A 21,614-nucleotide genomic window follows, 5' to 3' on the forward strand; every position below is an offset into this window, starting at 1 on the left:
GGTTCGCGCCACGCCCATTGCTTACCAGGCTGCACACACAGCCCGGAGAAGAATATAATACCGTTTATTGTCGTAAGTGCGTTCCCTTTCAACATATGCACGATGGCGGTGAGGTAGCATGACGTCAAAGGCGCGTAATTGGCTCTTAGCCGAGTATCTCCCGAGAGCATTTCCAATCTGTCATTACTAAGCCTAAGATCAAAGCTTAATGAACGCACATCCGAATCAATCGATGTTTTATTAGAGTGGAATGAAATGTCAAGAAAATCGGGACTGCGATTCGCGAGATGATAATTGTTTATCGAGTGTTAAAACGAAGAGGAATATAATAATTTTCATAAAGAGAATTTTTTTCTATTTTCAGTCTTTGAAGAATATATTGTAAAAGGAAAAGAATTTATAGCCAAGTTTCATTGAGCACATCAATACGTAATGTATTCAATAGATGATCTAGATTTCAAACTCGATAATTTATCCAAATCACAATCTGAATTCAACATGTAATTGCTTCAATGAAGTCGAATAACGTTTATAAATAATGTCTATAATCACTTTTTTCTTTTACGATAAATAAATCTCGAATAGTTTTTGAGATTTGTTCTTTTTTTTAAATATATTACTTTAAAAAATTATTATTTAAGAATGTTTTATTTAGATCATGCTTGCATATATAATCCTTATTTAAAAAGAAATATAAAAAATTAAATATTAATATAAGAATTAATAAATATAATATAAATTTATATAAGAAATTTTAAAATTCATGAAAAATTAATTACTCATCGTAAGAAATGGAAACTTTGATATTGCATAATTTTTATAATAAATATTTCTTTTTATGTGTTTATGCTATCGTGTTTGTGAGCGTATCTTTAAAACTATTACAGATTTATTATCGGTAATATTTTTCATTGTATTAATAAAATATAAGCTCGTATCCGTCTAAAAATTTTAACGGCAACAGTTAATTTATTATTCAGAAAATGGTGTGTAAACCTTCTGATAACAAACTCGTTTACTGTAGTAAAAACGTGGTTTTACGAGTTGTCGCAAAAGGAGCTATTCAAGCAACGCATGTGCTTATCTTTAAATATACAGTAAACAATCAGAAATTTTCCGACGAGCCTCATATACTTTCAGATTCGCAAGATCTGCAAATATCAAGCTTAAAAGTAAAATGCGAAAAAATTTACCATCTTTCTCTTGTAATAAGAGATTAAATTATCTTAAACTTTTCCTCAAGTCTGCAGTTAAGATAACGAAAATTAACTCCGATACGTTCTTTGCTCGATAATATTAAACAGCAAGGGAAAGAATATGTCGTCGAGGGAGAATGATATACTTAATTGACCTTTTTCAGTTACGTTGCATTAAAAAAATCTCTTTGTAAAAAAATTATCATTGAAAATTATGTAATTTTTTATGAAATATAAGAATGTGTATAAAAATTATATATAATTATATTTAATTTGATTTCTAAATGTATGACATACGACTTCCCTGTAGCACCATTAATTTGCTATGCGTCAGCAAGTGTAACTTCCAAGACACGAAAGACATAAAATCGATGGAGGAAGCGCTCAATCGAATCTCGCCGCGAAAGGAACGAACGGCTTCAACGAACGAACAGGATATGAAGTCATAACCTACATCCGTCGTGACATACGTATAAGACAAAAGATGAGAGCTCCTCTGGATTTTATTTAGGCAATACGTTCGTAACGTCAATCTGTTTTCGCGTCACGTTCGAAGTTGGTAAATACGTCCTGTAAGACAATATCGATTAGGTCTCCTCCCCGCGGCCATGAATTATACAGCTTACATAACTTGGATGCGATACACCCGGAGCTTGTGTCCGATTCTGATTTCCAGCGTACAATTTCATCTCATACGCAACAGGACGAGCATGAATGAATTCGCCCTCTTTGCTTCACGGTAAAAAATTGCGCGTCCATGTGTTAAAATTTTCTTGTGTTACCACGTTTCGATTAGTACTTTAATGTAAAATTAACATACAACTTATATGTTATTACTTTTATAACATTTTCATGTGTTACATTTATGTCAACTTTATAATTTAACACTTTGTATATGTCTCTAGTAGGTATACAAGGCGGGTTCTAACGCAGGTCCTCTCAGGGGGGGTGAGGCGCGAGGGGAACCGTGGTGCGGGGGGAGTGACGTCACGCGCGGGGAAGGAGGAACTGCAGCGCTCGGTGAGTGACGTCACGCGCGAGGAAGGGAGTCTGCGAGGAGAAGGGGGATCCGCGGAAAGAAGACGGTGGTGTGAGAAGGATAGCGCTACGTGTGGGAAAAGGACAGCGCTACATGTGGGAAAAGGATAGCGCTAAGTGTGTGAAGAGGACAGTGCGACAAGGATGGTGCAATGTAAGATGGCGTGAGAAGGACGACGCAAAGGTAAGTGAGCGACGAGCATATGAAAGAGAGAAAACGACAATAGCGCGAGAACAACGCGTGCGAGAGAGAACGATATTGCAAAAACAACGCGAGTGAGAGAGAGAACGATAGCGCGTACGAAAGAGAGAACGATAATAGCGCGAGAACAACGCGTGCGAGAGAGAACGATATCGCTATACTTACAACTAGCGCAAGAGAGACGCAAGGGATGGGAGCGCAAGGAGAGGCGCGTAAATAATTGCAATTTTTTTTTTCGTTACAATTAAAAATATGTAGAATTTATTTAAATGTGTGTATGAGTATTACAAATTGTGTGTGTGTGTGTGTGTGTACTTAATATTAAAATTTAAAAATTAATAAAATATAGGGAAAGAAAATAAAATGATGAATATAAAATAATGCGGACGGTGCGCCGGGCTGTAAGGGGGAGGCAGCTCCTGAAACAGGAAAAACGCTACATTAATTTTATCTTAATTAAAATAAAAAAAATAAAAAAAAACTAATTTAAAAATTTTAAAAAGAAATATGTACCTTAGCCCCCTGGAACTGCAGAGCCGTACCAGTATTCCAGTAACCGTCTTCTTCTTTCCTCTCCCAGTCTTCTTTGTATTTCCCGTATTCTCTCCTCTTCGATTATTCTGTTCTCTTCGTATCTTATAACCGATAGTTCGCAGATTTCGTCAAATAGGGACTCCATCCCGAAGAGCAGCCGCAGATTAAAAATGTCGAGATATCTCCACGATCCATTTACATCATTATCCTGGCGACTCTCCGGGGTGTCGCCCCATTCCTCCGCGAGATCGTGTCGCGCGTTCCAGCGCTCCGCCCGCACGTTGCGTCGATGCTGTATGTGATGAACCCGGGAATTTTGACATCATCGGGGTACTATAAAATAATATATATTAAAAATCCACATACACATACGCACAATTGTTTTCACAAAAACACTACCTATCTTCCAGACAAATACCACTTTTAGTATCACAGAAAATAAGAGCTCTACAAAACTCCTCTTCCAAAATGAAAAATGAAAAATAGAATCCATTTTATTTGCAGCGTAAGAAATAATCACACACACACACACACGGAAAAAGAAATACCACAGTTAAACTCGCTGACGCTCTTCTTTCGGACAATACACGACTGAGATTGAAATCGAATGTTACTCTCCGTTGTAGGAATTATAAAGGTCTCAAAACTGGAAGGGTTACACTAGTGTACGAATATTTTTTACACCCACTGTATATATTAACCATTCATGATCCTTTCATGGTCTTTTTCTACGCTCGGTATAAACAATATGAACAGTATTCCTATGAAGAGAAATGGATCTTGGAACCTTCCTTCTTTTTATGTTTTCTGTTTATGATACCAATATTCGACTGCTTTACACCCTTGCCGCGCGTGTGAGAGAGAACGCGTACAAGAGAGAACGATAGCGAGACTTATAATTAATGCGAGAGCACGCAAAGGATTGGAGCGCAAGGGAAAGGCGTGTAAATAATTGCAATTTTTTTTGTTACAATTAAAAATATATAATTTATTTAAATGTGTGAGTTTAATAAAAAAAGTATATAATATAAAAGAAAAAATAATATATAAAATAGGCCGTCGGGCTATGTGGGGAAGCCGTTTCTGAAAACAGAAGAAAACATATGCATTTCATTAGTTTAAATTATTTAATAATTTATTTTAAGATACTTTTGATATATAATAAATTAAAAGATACTTACAATGTTATCCATGACTCATCTATTTTAATTTGTGCAAATAGGGCACATGTTGCAGGGCAATATTTGATTCAAACATTTTTTTGCACCCTTTGCATGACATATTATCCATATTGCTACAACCTATGGTTCTATGTTCCCGAACAGAACTAGTTTTTTCAAACTGATACGGGTCTTCTAGAAAGCATTCGGTACAATATTTCGATCCATTTTCCATATAGTAATAAGAAATGCAACATATCTTTGTTGCTTCGTTTAATGTTATTATTTCAGGTATGCTTAAATTTCGCTGTTTCTTTTGTAACTTTTCATCAAGAATATCGTCACTATTGTCACTATCGTAATCACTGTCCTTCGCCAAGGGTTCTATTTCTATATTATTGAACTTGTAAATTTCTATTTCCCTTTTTAATAATAAATTGCAGATAATTTAAACATTAATTGCATACATGTGCTATGATAATTACGTTCAGATTATTTTCTAATGCAAAGTATATAAAATGTTTTATCAAATATACTACAATGATCAAATTGTGTATGTGTAGGTGACAGAACAAGAATTAATAGACTTAGTGGCAAATAACATGATGATGATCAATACAAACTTCATGCTGAAGTGATATTTCTGAATGCTTTTCCACGTACAAATTCAGGAAAGAATTAAAAGTTATGGCTAAGAAATTAATTTCAGAGCAAAAGGATAAATTATATTTTTTATAATTATTATAATATTGAATTATAATTTAATATTTTCCATATAACTGTGGGCATATATAAAACTTAAACATATATTGTTAGAAATTTCTTTCAAGTTATTAATAAATCATACACATTTAAAGACAATGGAAAATGGAATGTATATGTATATATAAATATATACACATATAAATAAAATTAATAAAATCTACATATGCACGTCTATTTTCAAATCTTTTTCCTTTATGTATTTTTTTTTATAATATAAATGTATATCTCTTCTATACGAAATGATAATTATAATGATCAGTTTTATTATCGAGAAATATATGTTATGCCATTGATTCTTATTTTCATTTAAATTTAAAATAAAAGCGTTCTTATAATTCAAATGTAACTTCATTTTAATATTTCAGAGTAATAATGTTGATCATGTTTCATACGAATCGTTATGGTATAAGAAGTATTTTTACAGAAAGACTTAATATATGTTGCATTGCGATGTTAGCAGCTTATATCCGTAACTGTACCATGCATACTACCGATTCTTTCAATTAATTACTATGCTTCTGTAAGTTATACTGGGATACCTGAGATAATTTTGGCGATATACATAATTTAACATATTTCTAACCATTTCTCTTTGCAACAAAAACACAATGCAAAAATTCCTAGTAAATAATAGTTGCTGTTTTCGAATTATAAATATTATTATTTGTATATTTTAAAACAAATAAATTTCTGTTTGCAGAAATATTTGTTACTTAAATTAAACTATAAAATTAAAAATCATTTATGTATTGGGAAAAATAATTAGTTAATTAATCTATATATGTTCAAAAACTATATAAAAATCCTAATTTAACTATAATAAATTTTGTCGAAATATATTTGTTGAATATGTATAAATCTTTGTTTCATTAAATTGCAATTCTCTCTATATCTACAATTAATATATCTTAAATTCATATTTGATCAAAATAAATGCACATAGGCGAAAGTGAAAGTAAAATAAGTAACATAAAATTAAAACATATAAGTAGATAAAAATAATATAATATATAATATAAGAATGACCAGAAATGTAAAACTTACTGCTCGCATATGTGTTAAATTAAAATTAAAATTTGAATGGTGTAGACTTCATTGCCGGAGCGTTTAAAATTAAATAAAATGAATCCATTATATATAAACTCAAGCTACAAATTTTATTTATCTGTTTTGATAATTCCTCATATATTTTGCGAATCTTTATTAATTCTTTTGTAATATTGCATAAATAAATAATAAAAAAAAAAATAAGATAAGATAGCAAAAATGAAAAGAAGAAGTAGAGATATAGTAGATAGAAAGGCAAAAAAATTAAGAAAGGAATTCTGCGGATCTATTAAGAATTTTTAATAACTAAATGTGTATTCTTTTACACTGCATTTAAGTACAGTGTATTAAATAAAAAATTGATAGCATTCGATCGATTTGCATTTCGATTTCGTTGAAAAATTAGTTTCCATTTTTTTTTTTATATGTTCCGCTTTATTATATGATGGGCATTAACCATAAGTTTTATAAGCAAAAAAGAGAATATGAAAATCAATAATCTATCTCTTTAGCACATACATGTATAAATTTTGTCTAATTGAAATAAAAAAGTTCCATATTTATATCAGTCACGTAATATTTTTAAGGAAATCACAAAAATTAATGAAATATAATCAAGCAATTATTGAATATGTCATATTGAAGTGTATACTAATATCATATTCAAAAAATTACATAATTATAAAAAATATATAATAATGAATAATAAATCTTTTATTAAAAATAATTTATAGGCAAAGAAATTTAATTAAAATCATAAAATGCCGGAAAAATTATTACGCTATCCGAATCGTTATGTGGAATATGTAGTTTAGGCAAATACGCTTATTGTTTGACAGAATAGAATGTTGGAATGCGCAGCAATTTCTTTCTAATTAGTTTTTATCTTCTTGCATTTTACAAAAAAGTATCGTATATATTACTTCAATTTTCTCTCTCTTTTGTTTGATATATTTATTCAAATCTTATCTTCTTAACAATACAAAACAATCACATCTTCTCTCTTAAGCATATAATAAAAGTAGAGGTAATATATTTCTACTGTATGGTACAGTAACTTTATGGAATAATATCTTCCAGTACGTTGATAATAGGACATCGTCAGTATTCACTATAGTGGTTACTACATAATATTGTACCAGTGAGTATAATTTTTAGCATATTAAGTGTATTCATTCGTTACAAAAACTTTTTACAAGCAGTATACAACTAAAAAAAGAAAAGCAAGTCAACATTGTTGTCGACGTGTAAATAGGAACGAGTGATATTTGGTTTTCTCAAGATGCCTCGATTACTAAGGAATTATTCAAAACTTTTTGTTTTGGAGAAACTGAAATAAGGAATGAAATAAGGAATCGTGTTAAGAATGAAATATACAGCTCAGACTTGATAAACGGTTTTTTATTTTTAATTTAGACGCACGCTTCTATTTAAAACCTATGCAATTTAAATATAATATATTTTTGAATGTTATTAAAGATCGTAAACCTACATTGTATATTTAATATCTTAACAATAAAATATGCATTTTTTAAATTTGTATGATTATATAAAACTATTTTAAAAAATTATGAATTTTAATTTGTTAGTTTTATAATTTTATTAAAAAATTATTATCATAATATGAAATATGTGACAGTGTCTAAACACTATACTTTCTATGCACTAATTTTAAAATCGTAAAAATGCTTCAAATTATGCTTTTTACCAATTATATCCCAATCACTCTTGATTTAATTTTAAGCTATGCAATACTTTAAAAGAAGATTCATTTTATTTTAATGAAAATGTATATTATATCCACTTCACTAATTTAATTTTCGTTTAATTAATTGAGACGACCAAAATAAAATTTATTTAGTGCAATTATTTAGGGTACAGTGCTATTAATCGCTAAATCGATTTTTAATTGAATTCAATGTTTCATACCTAGGATCTAAAATTCAAATATTTCCGGCAAAATGGATGATTCAAAGATAAATGCAAAAACAAATATAATCTTATATAATATTTAAATAGCAAACTATACTGTCAATATGAAGTGAGATATGCACAGAGCATTAAAGATATGAGATGCAAATGTACTAGGTTTATAAAAATTTTATAATTAATTAAAAAAATAAACATCTATTATTTTTAGAATTTTACTGTGGAAAATAATGTTTATGGCTGTCGAACGGCTATCGAACGGGTCAGAAACGACTGTGAACGAGGCTACGGACTACCAACAGGGCCAAGGACGGCAACAAACGGGTCAAGAACGTCTATCGAACTCCAACGAACGGGCCAGGAACATCTATCGAACGTCTATCGAACGCCAACGAACGGGCCAGGAACGTCTATCGAACGGCTATCGAACGGGTCAGAAACGACTGTGAACGAGGCTACGGACTACTTAGAAGCGACTACCAACAGGGTCAATTACGGCAACAAACGGCTGCGAACAGCTATCGAACGGGGCAGGAACAGCTAACGAACGGCTATCGAACGGGTCAGAAACGGCTGTCGAACGGGGCAGGAACGGCAACTAACAGCTATCGAACGGGTCAGAAACGGCTATCGAACGGCAACTAACAGCTATCGAACGGGTCAGAAACGGCTATCGAACGGAGCAGGAACGGCAACTAACAGCTATCGAACGGCTGTCGAACGGCTACGAACGGTAGCGGACGATACAGAACGGCTATTGAAAAACGACAAACGGTAGTGAACGGCTCAGAAACGAAGAGCTAAAGAGTGGCAACGAATGATAAAACGCACGGTGATACTCGGGGCACATATCGTTTGATCGACGAATCGAAACAACGATGGATCGACGATCGGGAATAACCGAGGAAGCGAAGAAACAACATAGTTTAGAGAAATGGCAGTACACACACACACACACACACACACACACACACACTATTTCCGTTCGATAACCGTTCAACGGTCGTTCATTTCCATTCGACAAACGTTTAGCTCTTCGTTTCTGAGCCGTTCACTACCGTTTGTCGTTTTTCAATAGCCGTTCTGTATCGTCCGCTACCGTTCGTAGCCGTTCGACAGCCGTTCGATAGCTGTTAGTTGCCGTTCCTGCTCCGTTCGATAGCCGTTTCTGACCCGTTCGATAGCTGTTAGTTGCCGTTCGATAGCCGTTTCTGACCCGTTCGATAGCTGTTAGTTGCCGTTCCTGCCCCGTTCGACAGCCGTTTCTGACCCGTTCGATAGCCGTTCGTTAGCTGTTCCTGCCCCGTTCGATAGCTGTTCGCAGCCGTTTGTTGCCGTAATTGACCCTGTTGGTAGTCGCTTCTAAGTAGTCCGTAGCCTCGTTCACAGTCGTTTCTGACCCGTTCGATAGCCGTTCGATAGACGTTCCTGGCCCGTTCGTTGGCGTTCGATAGACGTTCGATAGATGTTCCTGGCCCGTTCGTTGGAGTTCGATAGACGTTCTTGACCCGTTTGTTGCCGTCCTTGGCCCTGTTGGTAGTCCGTAGCCTCGTTCACAGTCGTTTCTGACCCGTTCGATAGCCGTTCGACAGCCATAAACATTATTTTCCACAGTAAAATTCTAAAAATAATAGATGTTTATTTTTTTAATTAATTATAAAATTTTTATAAACCTAGTACATTTGCATCTCATATCTTTAATGCTCTGTGCATATCTCACTTCATATTGACAGTATAGTTTGCTATTTAAATATTATATAAGATTATATTTGTTTTTGCATTTATCTTTGAATCATCCATTTTGCCGGAAATATTTGAATTTTAGATCCTAGGTATGAAACATTGAATTCAATTAAAAATCGATTTAGCGATTAATAGCACTGTACCCTAAATAATTGCACTAAATAAATTTTATTTTGGTCGTCTCAATTAATTAAACGAAAATTAAATTAGTGAAGTGGATATAATATACATTTTCATTAAAATAAAATGAATCTTCTTTTAAAGTATTGCATAGCTTAAAATTAAATCAAGAGTGATTGGGATATAATTGGTAAAAAGCATAATTTGAAGCATTTTTACGATTTTAAAATTAGTGCATAGAAAGTATAGTGTTTAGACACTGTCACATATTTCATATTATGATAATAATTTTTTAATAAAATTATAAAACTAACAAATTAAAATTCATAATTTTTTAAAATAGTTTTATATAATCATACAAATTTAAAAAATGCATATTTTATTGTTAAGATATTAAATATACAATGTAGGTTTACGATCTTTAATAACATTCAAAAATATATTATATTTAAATTGCATAGGTTTTAAATAGAAGCGTGCGTCTAAATTAAAAATAAAAAACCGTTTATCAAGTCTGAGCTGTATATTTCATTCTTAACACGATTCCTTATTTCATTCCTTATTTCAGTTTCTCCAAAACAAAAAGTTTTGAATAATTCCTTAGTAATCGAGGCATCTTGAGAAAACCAAATATCACTCGTTCCTATTTACACGTCGACAACAATGTTGACTTGCTTTTCTTTTTTTAGTTGTATACTGCTTGTAAAAAGTTTTTGTAACGAATGAATACACTTAATATGCTAAAAATTATACTCACTGGTACAATATTATGTAGTAACCACTATAGTGAATACTGACGATGTCCTATTATCAACGTACTGGAAGATATTATTCCATAAAGTTACTGTACCATACAGTAGAAATATATTACCTCTACTTTTATTATATGCTTAAGAGAGAAGATGTGATTGTTTTGTATTGTTAAGAAGATAAGATTTGAATAAATATATCAAACAAAAGAGAGAGAAAATTGAAGTAATATATACGATACTTTTTTGTAAAATGCAAGAAGATAAAAACTAATTAGAAAGAAATTGCTGCGCATTCCAACATTCTATTCTGTCAAACAATAAGCGTATTTGCCTAAACTACATATTCCACATAACGATTCGGATAGCGTAATAATTTTTCCGGCATTTTATGATTTTAATTAAATTTCTTTGCCTATAAATTATTTTTAATAAAAGATTTATTATTCATTATTATATATTTTTTATAATTATGTAATTTTTTGAATATGATATTAGTATACACTTCAATATGACATATTCAATAATTGCTTGATTATATTTCATTAATTTTTGTGATTTCCTTAAAAATATTACGTGACTGATATAAATATGGAACTTTTTTATTTCAATTAGACAAAATTTATACATGTATGTGCTAAAGAGATAGATTATTGATTTTCATATTCTCTTTTTTGCTTATAAAACTTATGGTTAATGCCCATCATATAATAAAGCGGAACATATAAAAAAAAAAATGGAAACTAATTTTTCAACGAAATCGAAATGCAAATCGATCGAATGCTATCAATTTTTTATTTAATACACTGTACTTAAATGCAGTGTAAAAGAATACACATTTAGTTATTAAAAATTCTTAATAGATCCGCAGAATTCCTTTCTTAATTTTTTTGCCTTTCTATCTACTATATCTCTACTTCTTCTTTTCATTTTTGCTATCTTATCTTATTTTTTTTTTTATTATTTATTTATGCAATATTACAAAAGAATTAATAAAGATTCGCAAAATATATGAGGAATTATCAAAACAGATAAATAAAATTTGTAGCTTGAGTTTATATATAATGGATTCATTTTATTTAATTTTAAACGCTCCGGCAATGAAGTCTACACCATTCAAATTTTAATTTTAATTTAACACATATGCGAGCAGTAAGTTTTACATTTCTGGTCATTCTTATATTATATATTATATTATTTTTATCTACTTATATGTTTTAATTTTATGTTACTTATTTTACTTTCACTTTCGCCTATGTGCATTTATTTTGATCAAATATGAATTTAAGATATATTAATTGTAGATATAGAGAGAATTGCAATTTAATGAAACAAAGATTTATACATATTCAACAAATATATTTCGACAAAATTTATTATAGTTAAATTAGGATTTTTATATAGTTTTTGAACATATATAGATTAATTAACTAATTATTTTTCCCAATACATAAATGATTTTTAATTTTATAGTTTAATTTAAGTAACAAATATTTCTGCAAACAGAAATTTATTTGTTTTAAAATATACAAATAATAATATTTATAATTCGAAAACAGCAACTATTATTTACTAGGAATTTTTGCATTGTGTTTTTGTTGCAAAGAGAAATGGTTAGAAATATGTTAAATTATGTATATCGCCAAAATTATCTCAGGTATCCCAGTATAACTTACAGAAGCATAGTAATTAATTGAAAGAATCGGTAGTATGCATGGTACAGTTACGGATATAAGCTGCTAACATCGCAATGCAACATATATTAAGTCTTTCTGTAAAAATACTTCTTATACCATAACGATTCGTATGAAACATGATCAACATTATTACTCTGAAATATTAAAATGAAGTTACATTTGAATTATAAGAACGCTTTTATTTTAAATTTAAATGAAAATAAGAATCAATGGCATAACATATATTTCTCGATAATAAAACTGATCATTATAATTATCATTTCGTATAGAAGAGATATACATTTATATTATAAAAAAAAATACATAAAGGAAAAAGATTTGAAAATAGACGTGCATATGTAGATTTTATTAATTTTATTTATATGTGTATATATTTATATATACATATACATTCCATTTTCCATTGTCTTTAAATGTGTATGATTTATTAATAACTTGAAAGAAATTTCTAACAATATATGTTTAAGTTTTATATATGCCCACAGTTATATGGAAAATATTAAATTATAATTCAATATTATAATAATTATAAAAAATATAATTTATCCTTTTGCTCTGAAATTAATTTCTTAGCCATAACTTTTAATTCTTTCCTGAATTTGTACGTGGAAAAGCATTCAGAAATATCACTTCAGCATGAAGTTTGTATTGATCATCATCATGTTATTTGCCACTAAGTCTATTAATTCTTGTTCTGTCACCTACACATACACAATTTGATCATTGTAGTATATTTGATAAAACATTTTATATACTTTGCATTAGAAAATAATCTGAACGTAATTATCATAGCACATGTATGCAATTAATGTTTAAATTATCTGCAATTTATTATTAAAAAGGGAAATAGAAATTTACAAGTTCAATAATATAGAAATAGAACCCTTGGCGAAGGACAGTGATTACGATAGTGACAATAGTGACGATATTCTTGATGAAAAGTTACAAAAGAAACAGCGAAATTTAAGCATACCTGAAATAATAACATTAAACGAAGCAACAAAGATATGTTGCATTTCTTATTACTATATGGAAAATGGATCGAAATATTGTACCGAATGCTTTCTAGAAGACCCGTATCAGTTTGAAAAAACTAGTTCTGTTCGGGAACATAGAACCATAGGTTGTAGCAATATGGATAATATGTCATGCAAAGGGTGCAAAAAAATGTTTGAATCAAATATTGCCCTGCAACATGTGCCCTATTTGCACAAATTAAAATAGATGAGTCATGGATAACATTGTAAGTATCTTTTAATTTATTATATATCAAAAGTATCTTAAAATAAATTATTAAATAATTTAAACTAATGAAATGCATATGTTTTCTTCTGTTTTCAGAAACGGCTTCCCCACATAGCCCGACGGCCTATTTTATATATTATTTTTTCTTTTATATTATATACTTTTTTTATTAAACTCACACATTTAAATAAATTATATATTTTTAATTGTAACAAAAAAAATTGCAATTATTTACACGCCTTTCCCTTGCGCTCCAATCCTTTGCGTGCTCTCGCATTAATTATAAGTCTCGCTATCGTTCTCTCTTGTACGCGTTCTCTCTCACACGCGCGGCAAGGGTGTAAAGCAGTCGAATATTGGTATCATAAACAGAAAACATAAAAAGAAGGAAGGTTCCAAGATCCATTTCTCTTCATAGGAATACTGTTCATATTGTTTATACCGAGCGTAGAAAAAGACCATGAAAGGATCATGAATGGTTAATATATACAGTGGGTGTAAAAAATATTCGTACACTAGTGTAACCCTTCCAGTTTTGAGACCTTTATAATTCCTACAGCGGAGAGTAACATTCGATTTCAATCTCAGTCGTGTATTGTCCGAAAGAAGAGCGTCAGCGAGTTTAACCGTGGTATTTCTTTTTCCGTGTGTGTGTGTGTGTGATTATTTCTTACGCTGCAAATAAAATGGATTCTATTTTTCATTTTTCATTTTGGAAGAGGAGTTTTGTAGAGCTCTTATTTTCTGTGATACTAAAAGTGGTATTTGTCTGGAAGATAGGTAGTGTTTTTGTGAAAACAATTGTGCGTATGTGTATGTGGATTTTTAATATATATTATTTTATAGTACCCCGATGATGTCAAAATTCCCGGGTTCATCACATACAGCATCGACGCAACGTGCGGGCGGAGCGCTGGAACGCGCGACACGATCTCGCGGAGGAATGGGGCGACACCCCGGAGAGTCGCCAGGATAATGATGTAAATGGATCGTGGAGATATCTCGACATTTTTAATCTGCGGCTGCTCTTCGGGATGGAGTCCCTATTTGACGAAATCTGCGAACTATCGGTTATAAGATACGAAGAGAACAGAATAATCGAAGAGGAGAGAATACGGGAAATACAAAGAAGACTGGGAGAGGAAAGAAGAAGACGGTTACTGGAATACTGGTACGGCTCTGCAGTTCCAGGGGGCTAAGGTACATATTTCTTTTTAAAATTTTTAAATTAGTTTTTTTTTATTTTTTTTATTTTAATTAAGATAAAATTAATGTAGCGTTTTTCCTGTTTCAGGAGCTGCCTCCCCCTTACAGCCCGGCGCACCGTCCGCATTATTTTATATTCATCATTTTATTTTCTTTCCCTATATTTTATTAATTTTTAAATTTTAATATTAAGTACACACACACACACACACAATTTGTAATACTCATACACACATTTAAATAAATTCTACATATTTTTAATTGTAACGAAAAAAAAAATTGCAATTATTTACGCGCCTCTCCTTGCGCTCCCATCCCTTGCGTCTCTCTTGCGCTAGTTGTAAGTATAGCGATATCGTTCTCTCTCGCACGCGTTGTTCTCGCGCTATTATCGTTCTCTCTTTCGTACGCGCTATCGTTCTCTCTCTCACTCGCGTTGTTCTTGCAATATCGTTCTCTCTCGCACGCGTTGTTCTCGCGCTATTGTCGTTTTCTCTCTTTCATATGCTCGTCGCTCACTTACCTTTGCGTCGTCCTTCTCACGCCATCTTACATTGCACCATCCTTGTCGCACTGTCCTCTTCACACTCTCTAAATTTCTTAGAGTGAAATCTAACTCCAAACGAGTGAATATTCACTCCAAGTGATAGTGAAAATACTGCCACTCGTAATTAGTGAACATTCACTTTTCACAAAAGTGAACTGTTTAACTCTGAACGTAAAGTGAATGTGTCACTCGGTTTGAAGTGAATAATTCACTCAATCAGAGTGGAGTCATCACTTTCGTCAAGTTATTTTTCACTCAATTACAAGTGAACAGATTCACTCTTAGGAAGTGAGATTCTAAGCCGTCTTTTACTAATAATAAGATAACACGTTACGTATATGACGTGAAGCTTTGATTAGTTGAAATGAGAAGCAATCATTGCTTTTTACTTGAATTAATCGAAGCTGAACATCGCACACAGCATGTTATCTCATTGTCGGTGTAAAAGCCGATTAACCTCCTTTTTTCTTGTCACAGCTATATAAATATATTTAACGTTACACACACAAAAATATGTTTACATTTCGAAATATGTTAAAATAAAAAGATATATCCCTAAGAAGTTACTTTAATATGTCTTGTATACCAAGTACACGTGCGACGAGTTGGTAACGTCGCGAGACAACGATACGACAGTGTTGCTAATGGCGGACTCATGCGCGTTTCACATGCGCTTTATTCACTCTTCATGAGTGAAAATTTTCACTCTATATAGAGTGAAAATGCTACATAGAGTGAAAATATTCACTCTACAAAATAGAGTATACATATTTACTCTATTTTGCAGAGTGAATTTTTTACTCTACAACAAAAAGTGAGAAGAATTCACTCCTATGAGTGAAAAATCACTCTAACTAGAGTGACTTGACCAGTCACTCAATTTTTCGAGTGCATTTTCACTCTAAGAAATTTAGAGAGCACACTTAGCGCTATCCTTTTCCCACATGTAGCGCTGTCCTTTTCCCACACGTAGCGCTATCCTTCTCACACCACCGTCTTCTTTCCGCGGATCCCCCTTCTCCTCGCAGACTCCCTTCCTCGCGCGTGACGTCACTCACCGAGCGCTGCAGTTCCTCCTTCCCCGCGCGTGACGTCACTCACCCCGCACCACGGTTCCCCTCGCGCCTCACCCCCCCTGAGAGGACCTGCGTTAGAACCCGCCTTGTATACCTACTGTCTCTTAGAAATGGAATATTATTTTGAGTATTTTTAACATGATCATTTTAAACAATCAACATGTCTCAAAGTCAATTTAACATTCTAAGAAAAATTAAAGTAAATCTTCGAATAATCTTGAACTTTGACATACAAAATAATCAAATTTACTCAAATCAAATGTTTCTATTACAAATAATTTAAGTTAAAATAATTACTATTATATGTTAATGTCCTCAACATTTCTTACGAGTTATTGTAACTATTTTTTCATGTAATTTTTAATGAATTTGTATGTTATTTTTACATTACTCTTAAAGTCACGAGAACAAAAATAAATGTAAAGTATCGTGTCAATTATTTAACATTTTTAGTTTGTCAATAAGTAACATAAAACGAATGAGTTATTTTAACTGAAAATTTAGAGTGGACTTTCTGGGACATGTAAAAAATGTTAAAATTAACATTTTATTTTTTACCATGTTGAAAAACGTAAAAACGTTCCATAAATATAAATAATTAAAAAAAATATTTTGCTTCATAAAATTATTGTTACAATTTAAAAGATAAATCTCCTATCAATTATAAGCGAATTACAAATAAAATGAAGAAAATATAAAATATGTATTCCTTTGTATTACATGTATCTCGTGCAAAATATTGTTCAATATGCTTTGATATAATTTCATGATGGACTTTGAAAATGTTTACGAACTAACGGCTGAGAGCGCGACTAAATTTTATTTTGAACTTTAGTACAAAAAGCCAGGTGTTCCGCGTATCTGCAAAATGCCAGACGTCCTCTAGGATAAGGCTGTAACTTTCATATTCAGGAAGTCATCTTTCTCGAAGAAAGGCGTGGCGTATGAAACGAACCACCAGACTTTCAGCCCTTCGTACAAGCGGTAAAAAATCCACCTATCAACAGCCAGGGTGCGAGTATTCGTGCATGAATATCCCGAGATAGGAAAGGGACGGTAAATATTATCCATGAAGGAGGAGAAGCGCGAACACTCTTTATCATCTACCCCTCATTCAAGTATCTTACGATATCGGGGGTTGGAGAGCATGCGTGATGAGGGTTACTCACTTTCGCCAGGTCGACCACCTCTGAAACGGGCGATGTATAATAGCGCAGCAATGTATTTCCGAAATACATGTATTATTCGTCCTTCCCATAATCGAAGCAAATTGTTTTCCGAGCGAAACAATTATCTCAGTTCGTCAATTGCCACTGTTTCAATAATTAAATCGAATTTGTCAAAAAATTTATTATAAGCATTATTTAGAAAATATGTCAAATAAGTGCTCACAAATATAAGTAAAAAATATAAAAATATAAATTAAAAATCTATAAATAAATTTATATGTAAATAAATCTATAAGCAAAATAAATTTAGACATTTTTTTGTCAAATTTCATAAAAAGATTGTGAATGAATCTGAAAATTATATTCTTCTAATAATAAATATTATTTAAAAAATATGCCAATTAACCCCTTCACTGTCAGGGACCCCTTATAGGGGCCAAAAAAATTCGTGCCACTTTTGCTTCATGGCCCCTATAAGGGCATCTTGAAAAAAACATGTTATTACTGTTACGATTTGATTGTCCTTGAGTATTTTAAGGTTTCTGAGGTCGCTGAATTCGAATCTGAAATCAGAATTTCGAACTTCAAAATGGCGGATCAAAATTCAAAATAATTTTGGGTTTGAATAAAAATAGGTTTCTTATCGTTTTTGGGATCGCCGAATTCGAATCTAATATCAGATTTTCCAAATTAAAAATTGCAAATTTAACGGAGTCAATAACCGCCACGTTCTCGATTCGTGACTCTGGGTTCGACAGAGAGTGGGATTTAAAAATAATTGAAGAGAGAAATATACAACCTTTATGTATGTCAACTATTTGTTCGAACTCTGGTCCGCCATATTGGATTTGCCATTTTCAATTTGGAAAATCTAATATTAGGTTTGAATTTTGCAACCCCAAAAATGATACACATTTTTATTAATCCAAAATTATTTTGAATTTTGATCCGCCATATTGGATTCACCATTTTGAATTTTGTAATTCTGGCTTCAGATTCGGATTCAGCGACCTCAATAATATTTATACTGACGTATTCATGCAATTTTAAAAACTTTTTTCTTCAACACACTTTTGGCACGGAAAGTTTCTTTTCGCTGGACTGTGAAGGGGTTAAATGCTTACAGATATAAATTATAAAAAAAGGACAAACAAATTGTGAAAATCATACTCTTCTAAAATTCAGTACATTGTAATAAAAATGATTTTTTCATACTTCGTTTTATATTATTCTAAAATTGATTGCTAGAATCATATGCAAATGTATTACATTGTCGATTCTCGTTCAAGCTAACGATTCTAAAAAATCAATCGAGATATTTTTATGAATGTGAACTCGAGTTCATTCAATGGACTATGTTTACGACGATGCAAGCCGAGCTTATTGTTAGACATTCTCGGTTTATCACAGCCACGAGGCGACACAATAACGAGATTCGTGCTGTTTACGATGACGAAACGCGTACGTGTATGCGTCATATAGTGAATCTAAATCTGGATAAGAGGACAACGGGACCGTTGTGTATATACGATTTGGAAACACGCGCTCATACGGCCTCCCTTAAACCCTCTCGTCTTTCCCAGGAAGCGTAATAATCCTCCTTCCTAGAATAGGCTCGTGCGACACGTGCGCACTCGATAACCCTATCGTCCTCGTCTCGAGCTCGACAAAACCCAATCTCGAACCGATCGATCTCAATTACGTCGATCGTCCGTGGTCCGCGTCGAATGTACGTGTAATGTTACAAAAGCTTGGTACTAAAAGTTCGGTAAAAAAGTAATGAGGTAATCGAACGTTCAGCACATGTTAAAAGTAAATATCGTGCTACACGAGTCTCATTAATAATAGCTCTCGCAATTAACTCTTTCATTTGAAAACATTGAAATATCGCTCGATAATTATTAATAGCTTTATAAATAATCGCGCTTGTTATTTTATCGATTTATAAAAATAGAAACGGTATCAAATATTTTCAGATTACTTCGTTGAATTACATCGAAATTACATATGAAATTTTATCTCCATCGTTATTTGAGATACTTTGTATACTATATTTGCATGGGCGAAAAATTCTTTGTTGAATAAAATTGTTCTTTCCTTCATAATTAATTTTCATTAATTGTAAATACAATTATTTATTTAATAATTTATTTAGTTAATTAATTAATTTAACATTGTAAATAAAAATTAATTACTTTAATTAATTATGAATAAAAAGATAAATAATAAGTTTCTGTCCAATTATATTTAAAAAATATTTTCATTATTAAATAATAAAATTTCTGAAAAATCGATCTATAAGAAATATGATTTCCAAATATCACGTGATGTACGACCATATCTTAAGACCCGGATCAGATCAATATCATTCAAATCTTACATGAATCATGCCGTCTACTAGTTTCTAATATTTTTAACAATACCATTCATTATAATTGTATTATATTGTATTATATTGTGTTTAAAATTTATGTGTAAGCCTTTGTGAGCGAATTAAATGACTCAGCCATGAAGGCATAGTCATGAATATTTCGCAATCGGATATGCTCCGCATGCTCACCAAGTGTATCTAAAGTTTGCGACATTTTGTGCAATAATTCTCTTTTTGCTCATTTAGACTGACTTCAAGAAAGAAAAAGGAAAAGCAGGATCGATATCGTCGTCGCATCGCAAACGTAATATTTGGAAAAAAACATTTGTATTGTTATCACGTACAGCGCGCACTAAGCAAACATTTCTTGAGTCAAATAAATTCGAAAATGTAAACAAGCATATGCGCAGCGCCAGATGTGCTCTCGTTGCATTCTGCAATTCGTCAATATTTTCGTATTGGCCCCACGAGAGACACCCATAGATCTCGCATACAATTGTTCGATCTGTCCCTCTCATTCGTCGCAGACGTTGTTTACGAAACTTCGAATATTTGAAAAAATTTTTAATCGTTCAGACCAACGAAATTCCTCTAAATAAGTCGAAATAAATCGAATTCTAAATAAATTGAATTTTCGAGATTAACGTATAAAATTATTTTTTGATAACATTATTATATTATATCATTAAGTGCATAATTACACTATGTTATTATTTTCAGTATTGATATAATAATATCGCGTAACATTTTTTGAGTTTGCTCCAAGAAATTTTTTAAAAATCAGGTAATCGTTAATTTGTACATTCATCATTTAATTCATCATTTTTTATGGGACCTCTAATAATGTCTATTACTATTCTATTTTGTAAAGCAATGTTCTTTCTACCGGTTTATTACAAAAGATAATATATCTGAAAATTTTACGAATTTGAAATAAATTTTTTTATGTTATCAAAAACATGAGATAAGAAATATGTATAAATTTAAAATTTTTCATAAAATATTATTTCCTTTTTCGATTTGTATCCATGATAATAGAATCTTTGATCGATTTGAAGCCGTTTATTATTTATTGCAATATTAATATTATTCGAATGTGTGAATAATCGAAAAGAAATAGCATTTTATAAATTAAATCTTTGAATATTAAATCTATAAAAATTCCATTATTTATATAAAATTCCATTATTTATTTTTTGTTCAGTTTAATTTCTGATGATTTTAATCTTAATATTATCACATACAAGACACTGAAATATTAAAAGGTTCTAATAAAATATTCGATTTCAAATTTATCAAGAATCTATTATCGAAAATATATTAATCAAGATTCTAGGACACTATATAAATATTGTAACATACGATTCACATACCTCTCAATCACAGGAATTCCAAAGATGTCCGGTGCCTTCACGTGTGAGATGTGTGTAAATAAAGTCAAATTGTCGAGGAGCACTTTGAAATCATCACTGTCAACAATTCCAATCCCACCGTCGATGACAACACACACAACAACAACGCGGGGCGCGCGAGCGCGCGCGTATTTACATTCCACGACTTTGTGCGACTTATCAGCCTCTACCGGTGACGCGCAATACAAAATCGACGGGACGTTGCTATGTCGATTTCAAATTAACCGCACAACCGAATATATCACGCGATCACGTTGTTCGCTCTCTGTTCAGCTTCCCGGAAACAACACACTCTTCTCACTCGATTCCACCAGCAACACTCACGCCACCGTCCTCGACATTCGTAATGTTGCGCCAACTTCGCAGTGTTATGCCGAATCGCGGCAATGTTCTTTCTTAACACTGTTG

The 21,614-nt window shown here is 31.8% G+C and overlaps 2 protein-coding genes across 5 annotated transcripts in view; one reads left to right on the plus strand and one right to left on the minus strand.

Moving 5' to 3' along the window:
* Positions 1-21,254, minus strand: part of Tinc (transmembrane protein tincar) — a 149,072-nt gene extending 127,818 nt beyond the window's left edge. For all 4 annotated transcript variants that reach the window (XM_083102349.1, XM_083102331.1, XM_083102338.1 and 1 more), the window contains exon 1: positions 21,168-21,254. The gene's annotated coding sequence lies outside the window, so the exon portion shown is untranslated. The remainder of the gene's footprint in view (positions 1-21,167) is intronic.
* On the plus strand, positions 2,161-8,841 carry LOC145973070 (uncharacterized). The gene is made up of 2 exons (XM_083102238.1): positions 2,161-2,418; positions 8,083-8,841. Exons 1-2 carry the CDS (start codon positions 2,329-2,331, stop codon positions 8,413-8,415), a joined length of 423 nt encoding a protein of 140 aa, XP_082958364.1. The 5' UTR covers positions 2,161-2,328; the 3' UTR covers positions 8,416-8,841.
* Positions 21,255-21,614: the final 360 nt, after the last annotated feature.

This window comes from Camponotus vicinus, unplaced genomic scaffold, assembly GCF_025532165.1.
Source record: "Camponotus vicinus isolate PSW18456_S1 unplaced genomic scaffold, iyCamVici1.0 SCAF_1, whole genome shotgun sequence".
Classification (NCBI taxonomy): domain Eukaryota; kingdom Metazoa; phylum Arthropoda; class Insecta; order Hymenoptera; family Formicidae; genus Camponotus; species Camponotus vicinus.